This window comes from Zerene cesonia, chromosome 7 (genome assembly GCF_012273895.1).
Source record: "Zerene cesonia ecotype Mississippi chromosome 7, Zerene_cesonia_1.1, whole genome shotgun sequence".
NCBI classification, from domain to species: Eukaryota; Metazoa; Arthropoda; class Insecta; order Lepidoptera; family Pieridae; genus Zerene; species Zerene cesonia.
The window spans coordinates 2,431,407-2,450,403 of NC_052108.1; the positions used below are offsets into that span (position 1 = coordinate 2,431,407).

The 18,997-nt window shown below is 35.6% G+C and overlaps 1 protein-coding gene across 2 annotated transcripts in view; it reads right to left on the reverse strand.

Moving 5' to 3' along the window:
• Positions 1 to 854: 854 nt before the first annotated feature.
• LOC119840908 (cyclin-dependent kinase 14) overlaps positions 855 to 18,997 on the reverse strand; it is a 76,975-nt gene continuing 58,832 nt past the window's right edge. For both annotated transcript variants that reach the window (XM_038367684.1, XM_038367685.1), the window contains exons 4-11: positions 15,114 to 15,316; positions 11,470 to 11,561; positions 8,832 to 9,006; positions 8,596 to 8,720; positions 8,265 to 8,401; positions 7,753 to 7,892; positions 7,270 to 7,531; positions 855 to 4,886 (exon numbers count right to left, since the gene is read on the reverse strand). In XM_038367684.1, the coding sequence (XP_038223612.1) occupies positions 4,837 to 4,886; positions 7,270 to 7,531; positions 7,753 to 7,892; positions 8,265 to 8,401; positions 8,596 to 8,720; positions 8,832 to 9,006; positions 11,470 to 11,561; positions 15,114 to 15,316 (1,184 nt within the window). In that variant the 3' untranslated portion in view covers positions 855 to 4,836. The remainder of the gene's footprint in view (positions 4,887 to 7,269; positions 7,532 to 7,752; positions 7,893 to 8,264; positions 8,402 to 8,595; positions 8,721 to 8,831; positions 9,007 to 11,469; positions 11,562 to 15,113; positions 15,317 to 18,997) is intronic.

Genomic DNA, 18,997 nt, shown 5'->3' on the forward strand with positions numbered 1-18,997 from the left:
GTGATGGGCTGATGACAATAAATTAATAAGTTATTCTTATAATACCTTTTACATTACGATTATATCTTAATGCCTTTTACACTATATCCTCTAATATAATTTCCAAACATTGCATAACGGATCTTAAGTTTAATATCACTTGTGTAAATAAATATCTTATTTCATTATCATATCATGTGATGAGTTAATATTTTAAACAAAACCTGCAAGTATTTAGCGCTCTTGTGAAGACGATCACGGGTTTTTAAATGTTATAATTATATTTGCAAATAACGCATTAGCACTCATTATGATGAAGTGCATGACAATAACGCTAAGTGGAAATTTAAATCTAGCCTCATTTATTTCATCAATTCATTATGTTGACTAGTTGTTTTAAAGTCTCTTTTTTAGGAGATTAATAATAAATACTTAGCAGTATAGGACTAACTGTTAGGTGTATTACATTTTTTTTTTTTTATTTCGCTTCCAGATAGTGAATTGTATATAAAATCCTTTTACAGTAGACCTAAAGAATATGAAATAAAAAGCGTTATGATTTAGTTTGCAACAGTTTTGTGCATAGTTATGATGTAAATAGTGATTCTTTCTGTCTTTATTCAAACGAGGACGTTGTTTTTTATATAAAAGGAACGAACTGTGAAATGTATTTATTTCATTTTAAAGAAATGAAATTCACTTTTTATTCAGTACATCTTCTACATTTTTTGTTTGAAATTCATAACTTTCTAATCATAAAAATATAGGCTTCACATAGAATTCGAAGTAAAAAAATTAAAGGTAGAATAAAAAGTTGGCAAAGAAACTTAATAGTTTTCAGTATTTTTGGGAAAGGTAGAATAAAACACAATACATCATTATGAAATAAAAATTTTTATTATTATCAGTTCAAATATCGTATGTACAATCTTTCAAACCATTAGAAGCACGTTGTATACACATGAATAATAAAATAAACCTGGGGCAAAAATCATGAGCGTATAATATAAAAAAATCAAATTAATAAAATCGGATACCCTACAATATTAAATAATAAAACAATCTCATATTGACGCGGCATTTATGTTTAAAATATAAGGGTAGGTTCATCTCATATAAAACGAATTACCCGTGCCAATAAAGAATAGATTGAATTCATCTGAATACTTGGTATCTCATTTGTACAATAGCGTTTGATAGCATGTTGTCTCGCTCGAAATAGTTTATGATACGCAGCTATTTGAATCTATTCTTTATCGACCCGTATCATACTATTATATAATAATAAAAAAAATTGATTAATTAATTAATCAAATTTTCTTCCCAATCAATTTCATCAAGTAAACCAGCGTTGTATGTATGTAGTTCACAATTAATCAAAAAGTTTTAGCATGAACATACCCTTCAAAACTAAAATTTCATAATGTCCTAGCCCAAAACCTGATTTCACAGGCGAACAATAATCGCATTTAACATGAAAAAAAAAACACTTACAAATCAAGAGACTAAGGATTCATACAGGCAATGGCAACATTATAGGGTCGTAACTAAAGATAATTATGAAATAACTAAAGTCAACTATTTACAAATCGCACATTCGACACTTCTTAATCCATACAAGATCAGTTCTTCATTATACAAATGCAGTTATAGTGTTTTACACGTTACATTGGTATGCTTACACGAGTTTCAACTAACCTTTCTTTTCATATGTAAATGTGAATGTATTATTGTTTATTTCTTATTTAAGCACAAAAATCTAACCCGAAAGGGCTTTGATTTGCTTATTTAATGGAAAAGTTAGAATATTAAATAAAGGAATGTGGTTTTAAAATTTCGTGATCAGTTATAATAAGCTACATCACCCTCGACAGGAATAGCAAAAGGCCAAAACAAACTAATTCATTGAAGGATCGTTACTTCAATTTAACATCGTGTTCGTAAATAAAATAGAAACGTAAATCCTTAACTCTTTCACGGCGACTACAAGGTCGCTAGCTACTCGCTGGTGTGTTCCCTTGACACACGGATTTAGGTTATTCACAAAGCGTCGCATAAAACTTTCATTTCGTTTGTCTGGACTAGATCTTAACAAGCGAAATATTTGATGATTCTCACAAAATTCCACGAAGCGTATTAGCGACGGTATATAAAGACGTTTACGGACAGTTGAAACGCGTGCGAGCACACCGTGAACCATTCATAAATCTCAAATAATATACACATATCATACAACGCGTGTGCGTCCGTGCCTCACTCAACGGGTGACTCCACTAAATTATACAAATACACATAAATCAACAAGTCATGTACATTACAAGTATTGCGTCTCTATACAATATCATTACTCGCTAATTGGTGTTTGGAACCGAATTTATAATTAACTTCACCTATATTCCGGGGAGCGGTACGCGGCGCGCGAGTCCGATTGGAATTAGGTACATTCGTTAAAACATTTATAGGCACTTATCGTAAATTAATTTCGTCGCTAAAACCTTCTAGCACTCTAACTTCGCTATAATCTCTAATCAAACTACCCAGAGCTAGATATATTTAATTGCGTATTGTAAGAAAGAAATTGAAAGAAACGATATGTGAAAAATTTTGATGAATCAATTTTTTTTTTGCTAAGAAATTTAATATGGATTATCTAATTATATCATATAGTATTGAATGCCACAATTCGGCTGCTAGGCAGCATTAGTTTCGCCCAATACCGCTCCCCCGCCCCACTCGGAGTTAACGTGTCTAAAGCTCGTTACTACGCTACTCTACGTATACTTCCCTAAACCGGCGCAATCACAACTCAAATTAATCCTTTTACTATTCACTTATACTATTTCAACAGTTAAAAATAATAAGAGAAATTTTAAACGTGCGAATGGCATATTATGCTTATTATTAGAAATAAAAGTTCGTTGAGGTTTTTGGTAAGGGAGTCTTATTATGTAACCACGTTAGCTGTACGAATACAGAGAAATTGTGAAAAAGAAACTGATTGGCTGTTTTGATTTACAGTAAAGAAATAAAAATACTTTCATATTCTTTACATTCCCAGGGGCTGTTAACTAACAATCCCTCCTACGTCGAACATATTGCCTTTCGCGGTATCCGACTACAACTAAAAACTCCAATGGAAATAATCAAAAAGCATTTTATTTTCCTAAATACCGTCTGAAAAAATCTGAAGTTGTGATCGCGCCGATAGCTAATATGCTAACCTTATCGTGGGGGACCTAATTCACTAAACAGGTAAATTTTCCTAGTCATGCGACGGCACTCTCTCAATATATAACCTAACCCTCCATTTAGTAATTGTTTAATATCCCTATCAATACAGGACGGTCCCACACTTACATCTGAGATCTGACGCGATACTCAAGTCGCACCCATTAGATGTAACCCAAGATTAAACCGTGATTCAAATAACCCATTGTATTGTATTACTTCAGAGTCGATGGATAAATCTAAATGCTATTTAAAACCAACGTTTTTTCTCAATACCGTAATTTTTTTTTTTTTGTTTTTTTACTTAATCTGTGGTTAAACCTAATTGGCGGGACTAACGCTAAATAGATTTCGGTTGACGTTCAATTCACACGGTACCACTGCAAGCAGCCCATCGCTCGATATTCCGAAAGGCAATTTAAAAGACGGTTAATAAAATAGTGTAACCCGACTATATATCTGCATTACGCTTACCGACCGATGTTATGGTATCGTAAATCTTCATTTTGAATATAAATTTAATAAATAAAATAGTATTTCGATTTGCATCATTATGTAAATCATAACAAAAATATCATTTTAATCGTTCATTCAGTACTGTGGTCATTCTTCGATGAGGCATCGCGGCACCAGATAGGCTTAATGTAGAAATATTCCTAAACACACTATTGAGCACTTTGGAAGGAATGTGCAATTCATCGAGAATTTACGAAAAATATGTAAGAAAAAAAAAATGTTGCGTTCAATTTAAACTTGAGTGCTCAAAGCGCATCTATCTCTCATAAGACTGCGTGTCATCACTTACAATCGCTTATTAGATACAGATAAACATCTTCAAAATTTCTCCCAAAAATTATGAGCATAATATAAGATATATTATCCAGCATAAAAATACTTTTAAAATAAATCGTCGCTCTCAGTTATAGATACAATACAATACAATACAATACATGGCACACTGCTCCGTTTATATAATACACTCGACACCTAACGATTACCTTGTCACCATAGAATAATTGAATCATATGGATGGATATTAGAAGCTTAACAAGCGCGACACTGTCGGCGGACGACTCGCCTCCAAATGCCTAAACACCGCGATATACAAACTTCAAACACTATTCATATAAATTTTCACCAACAAATAACTCAGTTTTGTTCATACATAAAAAATAACACGGTATAATGACAGTTGGTTTTTGCGTTGCGAGACAAGGACGGCAAATGCGTTTATGTCTCCATCTCTGTCCACCCCGTCCCTGTTCCGTGTACAGTTTTTCATATCGAAACACATCTAAAACATTTTCATACATTTTGTGACTTTATAAAACCAAATATAAACGATAGTGAAAATTGAACAATCCAGTTAATATATCGCAGCATACGCCGTACCGTAGCTAGGGGGGGGCCGAACAAAACGCCGCCGGCATTGAATGCCTCCCGCACGCGGGGTGGGGGGGGGCGGGGAGGGAGTATCACGAAATTTTGGTCCACCGAAACAATTCAACCAGATTTCCGACCATTTAAACTATAGGAATTGAAACGTACTAACTAATGAACGTGTCGCTTTTCGCATGTCGACGATATCAAGGAACAAAGATTCAACTAAAAGTTCGCATCGGTGGGCTCCTACTCCTCGGGGTGGAGGCACACGCCCTCCACCGTGAATATTGACACCTCTGTAACAAAAGCATACCATTATTATTATTATGTATCAGGAATAAAGTAATAACACACACACACACACACACACATATACACAAAGCTTAATAATCATTTTGCTATAACCTTAAAAAAAGAAATTTCAATTACACATACGACAAATTAAAATAAACGTCTCAAAACGAGCTGCTAAAACACGTAAATTTTTCGTATACATAAAACATATGATATTTTATTTCGACGAGTGAAAATTTAAACAACATTAATGTATATTATGTATAGTCATTATATAGATATAGTAACACTACATTTCGAGGCTGTGTCTGTCTGCAATCGCAGGTCTTATTTGTCGTCCATATATAAAGTTACGCTTCATGCAAATTTCCATACAAATGTCGCATGAATAAAATATGTCGTCGAGTACCTATTGAAATGATTAGGTCACCCGATTACAAGGGTTAAATGCGTTACTAAAGTAACTCTCGCAAAACTGTTGAGATTTATCGGCTTTTATTCTCGTACACGTGAATGTTAAATCACTTGCAATACTGAGTTTATTTTATGAATAAAACTCAACACCTATCATTTCAAGCTACATTTTATCGTTACGAAATAAACTGTGATATGAGGCTTTATATTTGAATCTAGATTACATTATACTAATATTAATATTTTCGAAAAAGTGTCCAAGTTCAAAGTATCATGTCTAAAATATACAATATATTAGAGTTAAATTAAATACGTTAAGTCTTGCAGATGCACATTTCTTAAAAAAGTTTGTATATTTAATATCTTTAGGGTAAATACAAACGTTTAAAAAACGCTCTAAAGAAAAAAATAACCATCTAACAAACGAGCCATCTCTATTCTCAATATTTAAGCATTTCTCTAACTACACCCGAGTCATATTATACAAATACTTAAGTCGGCATTCCGTTTGCCAAAATTGCGTTTACATTCGTTTGGCAACCGCTCACAGGAGATATAAGAATGTGGGCCACGGCAGCGCCGCACGGGGAAACTTGCGGAATATGTGAGTTTGATGCACGTAAAGTTCACCAAGTTATCTCTGAAGTTAAGTGCATGTCAGCAGCGTAGTGTGCAAAGTTACGAACACAATTTGGATAATAAGAAGAACTTTGTATTATAATTGATAGTTTTTTATATTTTCTCGATCGGTCTTTTTCGTACATCGTATGCTATCAATTTACAAAATATATTGCCCATATCATTCAGGGATCACGTACATATCTAACGCTGGTAGATTTTAGAAATTGGTCCAGCAGTTCCTGAGATTACCGTGTTTAAACAAACATACTCTTCAGCTTAATACAATCAGTCAATTATAGATTTATCACTGTCATTTCGTTATTATAATCTAGACGACGTAGTTAAAATAAGGGTTTTCAAATGGAATTATTTTAACATCACAAAACAGCACTCGAAATTATTTAGTTATTTTACAAGCGTCACGTGAAGTTTCCAGATATAATTGGAATTCTAGTACACCTAGTACTATAGTTTGTAATGATCTATTAGGAGCAAGGAATCCGTAGTGTGGTTTGAGTAGTGAAACATCAATGATCACATTCCCGAATCAGAATGCGGGCTATTGACTCTGCCAATAGAGCACGTGTCTTTGAGGTGTAGAGGACAACTCGATTGAATACAATTTGAGAGAATCGAGCAGGATAGTGTTGGAAACTAATAAGGAACAAATTAGACCAACTTGGGCATCGATTGATTGCAAGAATTAATCATTTTTTACTCGTTTCAATAGAAACGTAATCCAGGTGCAAAACAATATTGTGATAATATGGAAGAATTCCGCGGTGTTGTTGGGTGGAAAACATATTATGTTCTGGATAAGTGGTTACCACGAGTTCTATTAGTTACATAAAATGTGGTCAAGAAGGTGCAGTTCGGTACGTATCCTAGAAGGTACTCAGTTTCCGAAACAGGTGATGATGTATGGATGTGATACATGTAGACATAAACCGTAGTGCAGCTGAAGAGTACTGTTGCGACGTTCTAGAAGTTTCTGAAACTGTTAAGCAGTATCGCTGTGTTGTTGTTGCATGTGTTTTTTTTTCACTTTATTTGGGTACCAAATTCACTCACGGCGTGACATCCAGTCTCGTCTTGGAATGGCACATGCCGAGTGGCATGCCCTTCCACCTTAATTATGCGCATATATGACGTGTTTCCATTACTTATTATAATTATTTATCTATATTTAAATGTACTGCTACTTGCATATTCTTTCTTTGTTGTATTTATTATTGTCGGTGTTTGTTTCAATGTGTATGTTAAGGTGGAACAAACGTTATTTCTATCGGTCAAGTATGGCGCAGAGCGTTCGCGCGCTGCGTCGCTGTAGAAAGTTCCGGAGTAACGTACCGTCGGGCAGGTCGGCGAGGCGCGGCGGCAGCGCGGCGAAGTAGTCGTGGCGCATGGCGCGCGGCGCGGGCAGGCGGCGCGCCGGGTCGGGCTGCAGCAGCGCGGCGGCGAGGCGCTGCGCGTCGCGGCCCGCGTCGCGCATGCGCGGGAACGCGGCGCCCAGCGGCCGCGCGGCGCACCAGCCCCAGCGCGCCGTGTGCGCGCGCAGCCCGCCCAGCCGGCTCACGCCCGCCCAGCTCTCCTCCGTCGGCGTGCCCAGCACCTGGCGCGACACAAACTCACTGTATTGCGTACTTCAGTGTTTTATTTTTCTGTCTGTGTTCATAAAAAAAAATCGACAAAAAAGGGATAGAGATGGTCTTTAGCCGTAAGGTCGCCATTTGTGCTCTAGTTTTAAATATGACTATTTTGTTGTGTTGAAGGAATGTATAGATTTTTATTCCCATACACTTTATTCTTGATAGTAATAATTAAGTTGCTCACTTTAAATATCTTATCGAGCTGGTCGTCGCTGTCACGGACGCCGGGGAAGGTGGGCACGCCGCAGAGCATTTCCACGAAGATGCAGCCCACGCCCCACATGTCCAGCGACGTCGAGTACTCGGTGCTGCCCAGTAGTACATCTGTATAAAAATTATTATATCAGCACGTCTTAAAAATACAAAATTATATTAAGTCTTAAAAAATATATATTTCTATAGGATAACAAATCAACACAAAACTGACCCTAAAAAACACTTTTGAGAGTTTTCCTCCTTTCATTTTTCTTCTCTAAACAAATTTTACTTTAAACAAATAAGAATTTAAATAAAGTAATCATTAACGCCAGAAAAGGCATTAAAATAGAATTACTTCAAATAAGACATCTTGTAATGCAAATAAGGTTGCATTTAGTAAACTATTTTACATTAATATTGGACTAAAGCATAATAACGTGTACACAATTGTGAAATTTTAACAACAAGTTTAAAATCGATTTATAATAAGCATCTTACCTGGTGGCCTGTACCATAACGTGACAACTTCATGCGAGTACGTATGACTGGGAACCGACTTCGCCCTGGCGAGACCAAAGTCTGCCAACTTGAGTTCTCCGTGCGAACTTATTAATAGGTTCTGAGGTTTCACATCCCTGTGGACGGAAATGTATTTCAACATTGAACAAGAAAATATTTGAATTTGAATAATGGATAGAAAACAATTCGGTGTACCTCAGGGGCGCTGTCTAGGTCCCTCGTAATATAATAATGCTAATAACGATGTATTTTTTTTTAAATTAACATAATTACTGAAATTTACTATTAACATCTATTTATTACATCATACCTGTGTAAAACTCTTCTCAGATGACAATAAGACAAGCCTCGAAGTAATTGGAACATAAACAGCCTAACGTTGTGACGGTTGAGTCCGCCGGGATGCCTCTCCATATATTGTGATAAATCCGTGTCCTAGAGCGAGACAATACTATTAATAATCAAATAGAGAAACAGCGGGCATTAAAGTCTTCACTCCTTTTGTTGTAAGGTTTTAATGAAAATAGTTTCGATTATAAAACTCACCACAAACTCGAACACGAATGTAAGCGTCTCCCTAGTGTGCACGATATCGTGCAGCGTCACGATGTTCGCATGCTTCAGCTCCTTTAGGAGCGACGCCTCGCGTATCGCCGTGAACGGTGCACCTTCCTCCTCCCGTAGTCTTATCTCCTTTAGCGCAACGACTTGCTGCGTTAAACTGTTTAGAATACGGACATCTTTAATGATTATCCTAGTATCATAAAGCAGAATATACTGAGAAGAAAAATTTGCTCAAAAAATTTCAAATACTCGAAGTGCCTTAGTTCCTTTGTTTAGAATACAATTATAGTGAGATTAATTATTTCATTAAACAAGCGTGTAAAGCAGTGGTGGCTCAGTGGTAAGGACCTCGGACTTCAAAATCGATAAGTCGGGATTCGAGACCGGGCGAGCGCGCAGGAAATAGATTGATTTTTCAATTTATCTGCGCATGTAGATAACATCACCACTGCTTCAACGGTGAAGGAAAACATCGTGAGGAAACCGGCAAGTCCAAGAATTAAAAGTTCGACGGCATGTGACATCTGCCAACCCGCACTTGGCCAGCGTGGTGGATTATGGCCTGAACCCTCATAGGAGGCCTGAGTCCCAGCAGTGGGAACATATATGGGCTGATGATGAAACAAGCGTGTATAAAATAGTTACAGCTCAAATTGCTCGCAAAACTAGTTATCGCATTCCACTCTGAGTTGAGATACTAATCTATCATAATTTAAACTTGAAGACGACAATTATAGAGATCTGACAAATAGAGTACAACGAACCACCCTTAAACATTACTAGAGCTGCTTTAACGGTAAAAGCTAGCCATTACTCAACCTTAACAGATACTAAACTATTTTGAACCTCTTAATACAACCATTATTAAGCGTATATTTTATAGTAGTTTAAACCGCCGCTTGCAAAGTGTTAAATACAAATTTAGCTAACTTCGCACGAGACATTAATTACTCGTTCCAAAGTATGCGTCAACTTATTTGAGGCAAGCAAGTACGTAATTGATGGAAAATTGACTTTAAAATAACTATGGACATTTAAAATCATTGCAGCTCGTAAAAATAACCTCTTTTTTATATCGAGTGTTGATCGTTAGACTCACTGAAAAGTTTAATATAACAGCCCCACACTACCATAACCTATTATCCTCCTAGAAATAATAATCACTACATAATACATGCGCTAGGAAAGTTAGAAACACCATGAACACCACAATTTGGCAAGTGGGACGAGTTGACTTAGACAACAAGTTTCCGCAGCATTTGCAAACTTGCCGCTACAGTTTCGCCCACATCAAATAGACGGAACACTTGTATCGAATAAAATAATCATGGTTCAATTTCAGGTAAACTTTGCAGAGGTGATTGAGAAGTGAGATAAAATTTTGTTGTGGGTTATTAGATTTTTAGTTAGTAAAAGGATTGATAATTAAATCTGGAAGTCTGTATAAGTGTTATTTTATAGAGCTGTATTATGTTGGAGTTGATAATCTGATTATAAGATTTTTTTTTCAATTTATATCTATTACTCAACTATTATATATGAATACAAGTTGCACCCCCCCCCCGTCTCCGCCCGGGTAGTCATTTATCGCAATTGAAATAAATACAAACTATGCCACCTTTTAAGTTGAACCAAACTGCACATGGATGATAAATTTGATTAAAATCGGTTGAGAAATTTAGAAGTCCACCTCGGACAAGCAACGCGACACGTAATTTATACATGTTAAAATATATAACTATTATGTACCAGTATAACTATTATGTTTTAAAATCTCTATATTCCTGTGTATTGAATTAGCAAAAATCGGTTGAAAGGAATTTTATACTTTTACTCAGATCGTACGGACTGTGCCTACCTACCTACCTTTCTCCCTACTTGTCAAAAGCACGAAAAAGTAAATTTAAAAGTTGACTGCGCAAAGTTTTAAAAGTCAAATAGGAAACATTCAAGCAGGTTGGAAATCCTCTGTATATTTGAGAAGTTCGCATTAAAGCGAAACGTTGACGCGAAGTAGGCTAAGAGCCTGTTTTACATATTGAGTGTAGCCAAGGCTCTTCCGAAAGACATCAGAATCGCCGCGCTCGAGTTTTTATTTAGTGCTTTATGAAATAAATTGCCTTGTTTATATAAATAAATTAAATCTCTTTAAATAATTTCCCTGTAAGTACGTCCATACAATGAACACATTTTTATAGAAATAAAATCTTATCTCTACGTAACAAGGAACTACCTACCTACGGCGAAATAATTTTAAGGCATATGTATTACGACGTGAGCGGCCCGAGTCTGGAGGTCTTGCTTGCCAACGGCAAGCAAGACCTCCAGACTCCTACTAAACTCTCCTACTAAACTCCTACCTAACGAGGTATGGGACACATTGCTTGTGTTATGAACGCAATAATAACTATGTTTATCTATCAATGTTGTATATTTCATGATGACAACCTTAGTTGGTTATCATCATGAAATATACAGCTACTTAGTAACTACAAAGGTATTCTATTGTACCGATTGAATATTTGTATATTAATAACTGTTCAGTACTGTTACAAACAAACCAATAATGAACACCTCAAAAACATTGCATATCACTAAAATGACCACTATCAGCACTCACTTGCTATAACCCTTATAAACCGTAGCGTAAGACCCTTCGCCGAGTTGCTCCAGTTTTATATACGCCTCGGATTTCCCGAACGGAGAGTCACCCTGCGGACAAAAAACACCATTTATCACATGTACCGAACGAGGTCACTTGTTAATCCGCAAATTTACGGCGCCGGCTTTGCATATATTTACTACAATGCACTGGAATTAATTTTCGGAAAACATTCAGTGTTGATCTTGCTAGCCTTGTATTGATTGTAAATATTGGAAATCGTGCGGATATTATATCTATTACATTGTGTAGTATAGCTTCTTCAGTTCAAGTTTCGAATGCTGCGATTTTCATCTGGTATTTAAGAAGTTTTGACAAAGGAAAAGCTGACCCACGCAAAGTCCATACTACGGAATCACCTCTATACAAATCACAGTTTCTGTTGAATCAGTACTAAATAACCCTATTATTTGAAGCTTGCAACATAAATGTTTTAGAATTTTTTGCGCTTTTATACAAAACAGTACATACTGTGACCATACAAGCGTGTCGTGTAAAAAATATGTAACATTCCTGTAATGGACAAATCACCAATTCAATTTGTGCGATAAAATAAATTGAATACAGCAGCGCCGGAATTTACAATATATCAATGGAAATGATTTAATTAATTAACGAAACGTTTGCAAAGCTTGTTTAAAATGATAATTAATTGACATTTAATAGTACAAAACATATTGTTTACGCAGCATTGCATTTCAAGGAATTTTGTATTGTCAATTTTATGTGTTCATTTATTCCTGTGCTAATGGTGAAGTGGAGTAATGAACAAGAAAGACCACACGCGAGTGATGTATGGGTCGTTTCCGTTGGCTTATTAATTACATGGACGAAAAAAAAATCGACTCTGGTGCTAGTCAATATTTATTGGAAAGTCACTTAAATGTATGCTTAACACTATAAGCAGCAATTTGCGTTACCGTGGGTTATAATGGTACTGACATAATATCAATAAGTGATTATATAGAAAATTATCGTAGTCGGTATTCTTTTTTTACAAACTCCTTTATTTAGAGTACAAAGTCGTCTTATATTTTAATTATTGCTGGGAGATTAAATTGGACGAGAAGTTATAGATCCTAGTTTATAGCATCGTCACATCCACCCTGAACATCTGTCACATATCTCAAGCTCCTTCGGCATAAGCCGCTTTGATTCAATATCACTAACATAAAACAACAAACGATAACTTAACATTCCCCGGGCTTTATAGCCCAAACACAGCGTGTGATAATCTTCGTAAACGTCAAGAATAGCACGCGTGCGGGTGACAGATTGAAGACGGATGGAAAACTGGGGTGGGTGTTTGTTGCGTTTCCGACATTCGCTTCTATTTCGTAAATAGAGTAATTAATGTAACTCCATACAAACGTGGCTTCATTATTCGGAACGGTTATTGTTTGCACGAAACGTTCGCTTCATATTTTATATGTAGGTAGGTTACTTGTAATTAATTAGGTATAATAATTTATACTAATTTTGTAGCGCGACATCGTGTGTCAAATTAATAAAGGCCACGCAGTATATGTGCAGAAAATATAAATTTGACCATGTATATAAATATTTTTAAATTCACAGCATATAAATCGTTCCCAAAACCAAAGAAGGTTGACAAACGTAAAGAAGAAAACTAAAAAAAAATTCATTTTCAAAAATAGCAGCCAGTGTTGCCCGCCTACACATAACACGATATATATTATTAAACTCTTTGAATCACTCTATTAAAAATAAGACGTGAGCGAACTGACACTTGCTACAGATATTTATGTAGGAACATACTTTTCGTACAAAAACAGACCGCCGGTTATATAATAAACTACGAAAACATTATACAAGTATGTACATTATCTTTTCTAATCTCGCATGTTTACATTACGCGATTAGGCACTAAATTAGCCAAAACCAACACAACGTGTACACATTATATCATACGTGCAACATAAAATAGAAGTTCTAGCGCCGTTTCGCTATCTCCTCTCCGAGCTTGACTAAATATTTGAGTTGATTAATGTTGCGTACGGAATACGGTTCACATGCCGGCCCGAGTTCCGTGTAGCTTATTTTGAAGTCTTAAATTTATAAGCAGGTATTTGGATGGTTTATTATGGAAAAGTATGCGTGGTTCGTAAAGAATGTCGGCTAATCGAACTCATAACGTTAATCTGTTCGAGGATTTCACTGTTATCTTCATCTATAATACGATAAAACTAATTGCGTTGTTATTGTCAAAACAAATTACTTATTTGCATTACGATATCGCCTAAAAATGTCATAGTGAAGTAAAACGTTTATAATACTTGACATAACGCAATCAATAAAAATATCACAAACTAAGGAAAAAATACTATAAAATTGTAATAAGAGAAAATGCGTATCGCAAGACTCGACTACATGCATATATAGGTGAATTAATGCTAAAATATGTAACTTTATTCGCAGAGAAATTCAATAGTTGCAAACATATTAAGTGAATGTAAAACAGTAACATTCAAGTGAGCACTTCCCATGAGAACTGGAACAGTGTCACCGTGAACGCTAAATGTGACCGTAATTATAATATTTCCATGACATACGATAATTTTTATTAAACCATCATTTCGTGTAATAACATTAACGTGGTGTATTGGATTAGGGATACCTTAATGTCATTTAGTTGATACGTAATTCACACATTGTGACTTAAATTTTATTTATAAAGGTGTGACATTGAAGAAAAATTTACAGAATATTTATTTCTGTCAGCATGGGCAATGTGTCAAATAAATTTTCATCTGTTTCATATTTTGGAAAATAATCATTATTTATTATCTCTTTAATAAACGTTTTACCTATCTATCTTATTCTATACGAAATCACGTTATAAGTTTGTTAAAATCCATCAAAACATATTTACTTTTTGAAATATTAAAGAAAAAGTTTAAATTAAGAAGATTGAGAAGAATACACTTATCCAGGTTTTCACATTCCTACTGAAGAAAATGTAGAGATGTAACCAATTTATATTAAGTTATATATAAAAAAAATAATGAAGCAGGAGTAGACTTCGACGAATTTGAATAATTATATATGCGCCCATATATGAAGCCCATTCGAAGTGATAATGTAGAAGACACCCGCCTTTTACACGGGGCAATCCAATATTGTAATAAAACAAACTTCAATCATTATGCTAATACATCCTTGCAAATGTTCGCTAGAAGTGCTCCAATAACTAACATGTCCGCGTCGACATATGAGCGATCTATCAAAGTCGCCGAAAGCTGTTCTCGTCGAGTGCACCTCAGATCCACATTACTCCTTGTACCCTCGGGGAGTTGCGAATAACTGCCCTCTCGCGACACGTTCAGTGACCCTACATTGCTTAAGATTAACGCTTTATCGCCAATATCACTTATTTCTGCACACCATACAATCTGATCTTAATAGTTACGTTTTTTTTTGCTTATCATAAATTCGCTTGAAGTTTACGCTATATAAATTGACCCATTTTCATTTCATACTATAATATCATAAATGAAATTGGTATTAAAAAAAAGTCCTATTTTTATTCTCTCTTACAAATAAGCTCCGCCTGATATTGTCGATAACAGAACTTCACTCACCCCAAAGGCACTAAATCGCTTGGTGCGTCTATTTGAGTTTTCGTGTGGCCCAAGGAACGCCTCAGACTTGGGCCTAGGTGGTCGCTTCGGCCTCATGACGACCCTCGCGTCCTCCCTCGCTCCCTCGTCCAACAATTTCGAGTCTGATGATACTGACAGCTGTCTTCGGACACGATATTCACCGTTTCCACCGCCACTCCAGTCTGCAAACATAATAATTGAGTATTAAATAAATCTTCAATGAATTACATGACATTAAGTATAAATAACTGTAGAATATAAAAATTCTCGAGGAACATCCGCTGTAGATGAGGAAATCCCGTCATAATCTCCGCCCCCGTGGAATTAATTTTAAGCAAAATAAAGGAGGCGTCAAATCGGCGGCTTCGAAAGGAGCTATTTTTCTCTCGATGTCAATATTTCCGCATCGAGGGGCACTCTGGAAACGCGTTAGCGTCACAAAAGGACGACATTGACGCGTAAACACGAAACGAATAAATCATCGATAGACAGCAAAATCGACTGAACTGAACAAATCGATTATCGAGACAATCGATCACGTCAGATAAAAAAGGGAAAGGTGGATGAGAGATATTTTGATTTACACTCGACGTGTCTTATCGACGTTAATAAATTTAAAAAATCGAAGTGGCCTATTAATATTAATTCGCGATTCTTAAAGCCGAGACCGCTTTATAGTCAGCACTTAAGAACGAATACCTCAGAGCAAAGTTGGCGAAGGCCGACTATTCAATTCGTATTCCGGCTATAAGTTCGCTTTAAAATATTCAACTTCAATAGGAACTCATTAACAAGCGGCTTTTATAAAATTCACCGTATTGCGCGTGTTATAGCGGGGAATGTAAATAGAAATGACAATTTAGCGTGCACTGAACACCTATTCCGTAATGTAAGTGGGTCACGGGGGTAGGAAGGCTCCGGCGCCGGGCGCGATTCCCGATACGCGCCTTGAATTCGGGAGCAGCGATACTTTTATTGGATGTATTATGGCCACTTCAAAACCACTCGGACGTAAAGTCACCGTACTTTTTTCGTATATTTTATGCGCCACTTTTCCGTATTGTTTCTCATATTCAAATGCCAGTAATGTATTTACGTACAAACGACCACAACTCGGTAGGCTTTATTAAAATATTAACAACATATTTTGTTGTACATGTAAGGTTCTTGTATGATGTCCTTTTTTCAAAGGTATATTATTATCAAAGCATTTATGTTTAAAAGCCCATTAACTTCATATCGGGACTAAATGTACCTATTGGGCTAAATCTAGATTTTTTTATAGATGCAATCAATCGTCGAGGTATCTCCTAAGTTCTGCCCCTAAGGTACATAATCCCAGTCAAAATTAATCTAGACCGGTGCGTTACTAAAACTTTAGTATCTCATTACTTCTACCCAGTATAATATCGTGAAACATTCATAAAAATATTTTACGAACACGTCCATATCCCGCAAAACCGAATAAAAATGTTTATCGAGCTTTTAAGCTCCCGTCAATTTCACCCCGCATTTTAATTTTACCTGACATCTTCGTAATTAAAATGGACACATGAATAACGACCGTTTGTCCTTCGAAAACAATAACGGCTTTGGCAATTTTTATATCGACGCGTTAGCGTTAGCGCTTTAATATCCATAACATCTATAGGTAATGTGTTACATACTGTAAAGTGTGCACATTGTTTTGTTATTTCGCGAATAACGAGCCTTAACAAACCTTTACTAGTTTTCTATTGTAAATTAAATTTTCGGTAGTATGTTTATAAATTTATTATAATTTGATACACGCTCCATATTATTGATGACACTAAAGTTACATAACAAAATCAGAAGCGTACAATGTACTATGTGTCCCAAATTTCACTTCACTTCTAACTGCATTATAAAATTCACAACTAGCCCAATTTCACTTATTATGAATGTCTAATTGAGTGAGCTTCACCAACTTACAGCATCTCGTACATGATACACAATCAAGGTGTATATACTGAGAAATATAGTCGTAACTTAATCAGAAAGCGAGATGAATATTTCAACCGCGAAATTCAATTAATTATTAACTTAATATGAAGCGTACTACAGTATCGAGTGCACACTGAGTACACGCTTCTTTGTGTAGTGTTAATATTTAGTTTATGATAGGTTGTAAATTTTTTATGAAGAGTTGAATTCCAATATATTTAAAATCATAGGTTTATTTCCGTTTGTTACCTGCTGTGCCTATCAGCTCAACGTAATAAACGACTGTCTACAACAGTTCATGCCTTTTCATCACTTGAAGACTAATAAAAGGCCAACAGGACACAGTCCGGTCGTGTCTGTTTAATATTACATAAATATAACATCTCCTCTGAATTATTACGCTTTAAATATCATATGACAGGTGAAATTACATTAAAATTGTTATGACGGGACACATTTGAAACAAGGACCGCTCGGAAATCAATGTCCAAACAAAAACAAAGGGTGGACATGCTAGTATCGTTCTGTGTTTTTAAACCCCTTCGTAAAGAAACCACGTCTGTTTGTTTGGCGAGGGTGGCCAAACACTCTTTCTTTGTTTATACCGGCACAGCGTCGTCTGTTTATTTTTTAATTTACATATTATTCAGTAGTTGTGGATCGCTTTGTTCGTGACATAAATATACAAGGGAGACGTAATTGTCATGGCTATTCAATTATCCTGCATATGTCATCGAACAGTGCTACGATGAGTCGAAACTTACTCATCTTAAACAACTATGTATTTGTGCATCAACAACGCATCAAATCAGCTCACACAATACGTAAAAAAAATTAAGCGTTTCAAAGAGATATCTAGAGTCAGATTATGACTAACGATCGGAATTCTATATGACTAAAGAATCATTGAACTTTTTATGGCAACAAAAGTTTACAGTTTTTTTTTCAACACTAGTAGTATGAGTACATACAAATCCTTATAATCAAATTGCGATATAAAAATGGTGTTATAGGATAGATTTATTAATAATAATACGCTCTAACACACATGCCGCGAATCTAACACCTAGTTAACCCGATCGCTGTATCGATTATGTTACATACACCTATTGTTCTACAAATAGTCGTTTAAAATAGGTATATTACATTCTATTAGTCGCTGGGATATAAAGTACAATACTATCATCACCATTGTACGCACCACGCACTCCGAATACCCTTCCGTACCTCGTTATTATAAACCAACTGTACACTCAACGTCCCCAGGCAGATAAATAAATATTCATAGCTTCTTTTATATATTTACACGCGTCATTATCATTTGGGAATCCTCTTTCCATCCGCATGTTACGCATCAGCTACCATGTTTGTTTTTCTAATTATTCATGTTACAGATTTTCATAATGGACCGATGCTGTTGCAACGCTTAATTATAATAATACTAGCTGCACCCGGCAAACGCTGTTCCGCCTTACTCTTATCGTTTAGTGGTATGAAAAATAGATGTTAGCCGATTCTCAGACCTACCCAATATGCTTACCAAATTTCAGAGGAATCGGTCAAGCCGTTTCGGAGGAGTATAGAGACTAACATTGTGACACGAGAATTTTATATATAAGAAGAAGAAAGATTAAGAAATGGTTGAGTTAAATTACATCAAAAATAGTTAAAATTTTACTTAAAAACGAAAATATTTAGGATATTATGTTTTTTATTATTATCATTATAACTAATACAATAACTTAGTTAAATACGTACTTTATACATCGATGTTATAGCAGTTCTTTTTGTCCTAATATGCAAATGTAAACAACTACCGTCTGGTTCTACGCAAAGACATCACCAAAAAAATTCTTGCAATTGAATAGCTAGCTGTACGGTCTATTTATATGAATGTT